At 30.9% G+C, this 6,437-nt stretch overlaps 1 protein-coding gene across 1 annotated transcript; it reads left to right on the top strand.

Moving 5' to 3' along the window:
* Positions 1-2,327: 2,327 nt before the first annotated feature.
* Positions 2,328-5,044, top strand: LOC149166087 (ribonuclease 3-like). The gene is made up of 3 exons (XM_089430037.1): positions 2,328-2,462; positions 2,595-2,726; positions 4,526-5,044. Exons 1-3 carry the CDS (start codon positions 2,328-2,330, stop codon positions 5,042-5,044), a joined length of 786 nt encoding a protein of 261 aa, XP_089286163.1.
* Positions 5,045-6,437: the final 1,393 nt, after the last annotated feature.

Here is a 6,437-nt window from a genome sequence, read left to right as displayed (position 1 = left end):
CACTCGCCTGACACCTGCCTTAACACTTGCCCCATGAAATTTAGAATGATTTGAATCGTACCCAATGTATTCATAACATCGCGCTGGGGACCTCGGCAACGTACCCATTACCTGCATTGGGAAACACATCTCACTCGCTTGGTGATCACGATCGCCGTCCTTATGATAATCACACTCCACGCGGTTCCTAAACCCCTGCCGAACATTAACTACCTTGTCAGATCGCTCCCCTTTCGGAATAGGGAAACAGTTAATTATTTTCTATGATGAGGCTATGGCATCACAAATTATTGCAATTTCATTAAAAATTGTATACCCATATATTAATAAAAAAAACTAAAACCTAACATAGTTAGGTAGTCGTTTTCATTAAATTGATTGTAGCACTAAATTTTAATGAGAAAACATAACCATAAAACAGTAAGGCCACTAATTTTTAAGTAAGTACATTTTTTAACTATGTACATGGAAGTGTATAAGATTTGTAATTTTTATATATTGATAAGAAGGATTTATAATTTTTATGTATTTATTTTGATCATTTTTATAAAGTAGTGGGGATGCATGTCAATATTAGTAAGATTAAAATAATGATTTTCTCTAATAAAAAGAAGTAAAGCCAGAATAAGTTCTTCTTTGAAGGCAACATTCTTTAAGAAGTAAATGAATACAAGTACATTGGGATTGATTTCAACAACAAAATTAATTGTGAGGACTGCAGAAAGAAGAGAATTTTAGGAGGGTAGAAAGCATTATATGCACTTCAAAAACAGATGTAGAGAGACAGAGTTATGGGATTAGAAAATGATTCGAGTTCTTTTTGGACTCCTAGTTTGTCCACTTTATATGGGTGTGAACTGTGGGCTAGCAACATCCTTGTTTCAAAATGGAAACAAATTGAGAAAATCCAAAAACCCCTGATCATGAGTAAATTCAAAATAAAAAGGTTGGTTCCTTATAAGATAATGTTGAGAGAAACAAGAGCAGCTCCCATGTAAGCAATTGCTATGGTGCGTCTTATAAGGTATCTAAAAAGAATTGAGCAAATGAGAGTAGGTAGATAGCCCAAAGTTATTTTCAATGAGGGCATGAGTGAAAAAAAGAAATCATGTATGAGACAAAAACAATAAAGAGATGCAAAAATAGAATATTTATATCAATGCATGTTCTACAAAAAGCAAGGAGTTAAATAATTTTGTTATGGAGAAGTTCTTAAGCTTATGTGGGGGAAAGAGTTGGGTAGAAAAAAGAAGTATTATGTTCATGAATTCAACCCCACTTGTGATCTCCAACAGAAAGAGTACATTGCAGCTAAAGAGTTGGGTAGAAAGAAGAAGTATCAACTAGTGATCTCCAACAAAAAGAATACATTGTAGCTAGCATTCCGTGGAGAACAGAGATTCTTATTGCTCAATTAAGAACTAACTCACATAAACTTTGGTGTGAAAGTGGATGGTGAAAGAGACCTAACAAAATTGGGAAGAGACATAAAAATATTTGGGAAAAAGGGGGTGTACTTTTTGCACTTCTTGGGCAATGGGATCTGAAAAACATTTCATTTTGGAATCTGATGCTTTTAGAGACATCAGGGACAATTATGGTTAGCATCAATTCCTTGACATTGTCTTTTCAGTGAGAGGACTCTTAGATGATTAGATCAGCTCATCATCATCAATTTGAATAAAAAAAAATTAAATTGCAAAAAACAAAAACACAGAAAAACTGATATTCCCATAAACTATTTTTATTCTCATAAACATTAAAATATAATTCTTTCATTAAATCGGATATAATCCTATAAATAAATTTGATTATAAAGTATTGACCATATATTCTTAATATAAAGTAGTCACAACGTATCATATGGGATGACACAGTGATAACGGAGGGCATTAATTGTAACCGTTTCTAATCTGCAATAGCAGCATTAAGAGCGCGCCCGTAAGCGTTTCGGAACTTGGGCATTAATATCTGCCCTCTGTAAGAGTATGTAAGCGTTTCTGAAGAACTTGGGCATTAATTAATATCTCCCCTCTGTAAGAGTATGTATGCGTTTCTGAACTTGGGCTTTCATCGCACCCCTCTGTTAATAGAATACGATAAAGTAAATGCCGGTGATTTGACTATAAAGTAATTACAATGTCCTGTGGCAGGTTCAATAATGGAGGGCATTAATCTTAAATAGGCGCTTCATGTTCAACTATCTATATATATACACATCAGGCTCATTACCGGCTCACTACGCGGTTACTTTCCCCTGTTTGACTGAGAGGTATCTGTCGATTGAACCGAGGCGTAGGAGATATCAAACTCCATCCTCAACAACAATGGACTTCATGTGCAGCTCTCCTACGAAAGATATAGCTGCTTCCATTTGCATAGCACTGCTCTTCTGCGGCGTCATGAATTTGGACGCGGCAGTACAAACTCAGGGCGTGATTCAGCTCGTTTTGGCTGTGCAGGTAGATTCGACTTCAATTGTAAAATTATAAAAGCTCGTCGAATTTTACATTTTTTCCAATCTAATTGTCTATAAAGCTAGGGTTCGTGTATCATAGATATAATTAGATGATCTGATTTCTGTGTTTTGACAGTGGCCGATAACGTACAGTAAGATGAATAACTATGATTGCTACTGTCCTCTTGAAGTGGACTTCTTAATTCACGGACTATGGAACGACAATAAAAACTGCATGCCGCCTTATCCTGATTTAGACATTTTCCAGGTATTTTAATGATTTCTGTAATTGGATAGGCTGAAGCGTGGTAAAAAACCAGTACAGATTTATAGTAATAATTGATCTAATCAATTTCTTTTGGTTCTAAATTTATTTTAGAGTGAAAAATTAATTTGTAATTTTTTATTATTTAAATTGTATTTTTTAATGTTATAGAGATTACAAAATATATGTGATTCTTGTACAGTATATTAAGAAAATATTCAAAAACATGATTAGCTAATGATTTCTAGTAGATTGAACTAGTCTAGCAATATTTTTTTTAAAGGTGGAGACATTAACCATCTTTCCAACTATAGAACTATTATGATCAATACTTTGTTTCCAAATCTCTTCAGTGGCATAGTAGAAAATAGAATCAGTAAGTGGGAGCAAGTAAAAGAAAATAAGACAAAAGGACAAAAAGGTTTTAGGCCAAAACATTCTACAGTAAACCATGGTATCACATTGACACACATTATTGAAAATATTTGCGGGTACATAGCATAAGTATTTTTCTGCTTTGTTGAATTGAAAAAAACATTGGACAAGGTGAAATGAAGTTTTGTTATTAATATAATTTTAAGTATACATTAATATTAGTACATATTAGAATATTTTATTCATAATATTCATTGGATTTTTTATTCTATACAATTTTAAAATATTTTTAAACATTTTCTCTATATATAGATATATATAAAGTTGATATCACATGTTAAAATATTTTTGAAAAGTATAAAGTTTAAAAATCTTATTCTCATAATTTTTTTTTATTACAGTCATCATTGTTTTTCTATTTAAAGAATATTTTGTCAACTCTAAGTTGAGCACGGACATACTTACACATGCTTTCACATTGGGTTGTAGAATGAGCCTGTTACACATGCCTTCACACTAGATTGTACAATGGACCTCTCCCCTACAAAAATTACCAACTTAAAAATGACTTCTTATACAATAAAGCCAAAAGGCTTAGTTATTTTACAATAGCCTCTTTATGTCCGGAAAAGTCAAGAGTGAGGTAAATTGACCAAATTGACCTATTTTAAAATATCTCCTCCAGAATCAAGTGTCAAATTCAGTTTAACATTTTACACTGAATCACATGGATACTACAAGCAGTTATCTAACTCTAAAGATATATTCATTGTAAGTTGTAATTTATTAAACTATTTAAAAATGAGAAAACAGAATCAACTGTCAAATTCAGTTTAACATTTTACACTGAATCACATGGATATTACAAGCAGTTATCTAACTCTAAAGATATATTCATTGTAAGTTGTAATTTATTAAACTATTTAAAAATGAGAAAACAAAATCAAGCAGGTGAGCTTCATTAAAAATAGATACTTACTAAGCATGCTTTCCATGTAACTCTTCTTATTAATGGAATTTTTTGCGCTTACGCAGAAATAGATACTGGTTTGACAAAAATATACGTCTTGATATGTGTTCATGTCTAAGGTTGTTGCCAGAACATTACAGGAAGGTTTTGGAGGTTTTTTTTAGGAATTTGATGAAAAAAAATGGTGAAATTTTGATTTTTGTGGTTTAAAATTGCTATAAATTTTTATTTTTGTGATTTAAAATTGGTTTTTCATTACCGTATTAATTCAGCCGTCCGAAAACCTTGAAATAACTTTACAATTTAAATTTATGGTTACCATACATCCTGATTGAAATATATATATATATATATATATATATATATATAACCTAAAAAAATGCAGTAAAACTTCCATAACTTAAAAAACATAGGTACGGTTATCTAATGTGTACATGGGATCAAATGTCATATACAGATTGCTGATCTAAGGGAAAGGCTGAACCGGGAATGGCCGTCTTTGGGGTACTGTCGCAATGAGAAATTCTGGCAATGTGAGTGGCAGAAACACTTCTCTTGCATCCATGAATGGACGCAGCACTATTATTTCGAGACTGCTCTCGAACTCCACGAAAGAGTCAAAGGTGCGCTGAAGAAGGAAAATATTGTTCCGCAGGAGAAGCCATACAAGCTTGACAGTATCAAGAAAGCATTACGTTCTAGTATAGGAGAATCTCCAGGGATTAGTTGTGATAAAAATAGCCGTCTGTATCAGATTTATTTCTGTTTTCAATGGGAAAAGGAGAAGACTAAGTCTGTCTCGTGCCCTGACAAGTATCAAGGATGTAAAAAACAAGCTGCCACAGGAGTCTACTTTCCTCCAAATGAGCCTGGTTGGTGTAGTCCTAGACCTGCCTCGTGTTACCAACCCGTATCAAGAAACATGTCCAAACTTGACAGCGCAGAGCATCCGAATGGTGATATGTGTCAGACATAATAGTTCGTGGTATGCTCTGCCTATGTTTCGATTCATGCATAGCATACCCATCTGATTTTTATTTTCATTTATCGTTTGCATTATACAGTTACTTTGGATTATCATTAAATTTTGACATTGTACGCTGACTTTGATTTTGGATTTAGCATATTTTATTTTCATTTTAATTCATTGAAATCACATGAGATTTGAATTGGTTTGTTTAGGGAATATAGGCACGTATTTTTATGTGTCTTTGTGGCCCTATATATGTATATCTATTAAGTGGTTTTGTCTTATGATTTTTTTGAAAGTTTGACAGGATTACATTGTCAATATTACTTAAATTAGGAGGGAGAATCTAACAGGTGATTTCATATCAAGAAGTGTTTAATAAACAAAGTACTCAATCACAATCTAATCCAAAAACTAATAAACTTAATTTCCAGAATCCAATGAACACAATTTCTGTTCTGATTAAAAAAATATTTTAAAATTAAATAATTATATCATTTTATCAAATTTAGTTTACCTTCTCTGGATTTGAAAATAAAAGAAAAAAATATTTTAAAATTCAATAAATAACACTAATTTAATCAAATTAGTATTAAATTAGTTGTAGAAGATATTAAAAAATAATTTTTAGCAATTGATATCATTATGCAGATACAAAAGATTTTATCTTACAACTATCCGTTTTTTTTTATAAAAGATCATTTAACTAATAATCGAAACACTTATCGTATTCCTTCTCTCAAAGATTTCGATTAATTGTTTACTAATAGAAAATTTTAGTTATACTATAAGTTATACTATATTTCTAAATAGTTTGAAAACTAAATTAAAAAAATATCAATTAAATTTGTTTGATTTAATTAATTAATTTATTTGTATTCCATTTAATTTAAAATAATTTTTTTGAAAAGATAAAATATTTTGAATAATACAGTTATGATTTAAAATGTTTCATTGTTCTTTGTAATCTATTTTGTAGAATTTTTTTATTAATAAATTATAGTTTAACACTAAAAATACCATAATCAAGATGTTGAAAAGCATACATATTCTCATCTTATCTAAATATATATATATATATATAAAATAAGATAAGATGAAAATGGACTAGAGAAATGACCTGAAATTAAAAAAAAATATATATACTAAAAATGATATGACCTACTATAAAAATGATATGACTTACTATTTCATTCACCTACCCAACTACCCAATAAAAAACTACACGTTATTACTTTCAAGTGCAAGATTATGGTTGCGCTATACATGCATGAGAATTTTTTTTATTAAATTGTTTACCTTGACTAATCATAATTAGATCCCATCTATTTCTATAAATAAATATAATGTCAGTTTGTTTTGAAGCGAATTCTTTTTTTGGGGGGCATTAGTATGGATC

This window comes from Pinus tabuliformis, chromosome 5_1 (genome assembly GCF_031772625.1).
Source record: "Pinus tabuliformis cultivar Carrire ecotype Pingquan chromosome 5_1, CPIR1, whole genome shotgun sequence".
Classification (NCBI taxonomy): Eukaryota; Viridiplantae; Streptophyta; class Pinopsida; order Pinales; family Pinaceae; genus Pinus; species Pinus tabuliformis.
Note: the sequence above shows the minus strand (reverse complement) of the source record. Positions and strands in the feature narration are given on the sequence as shown.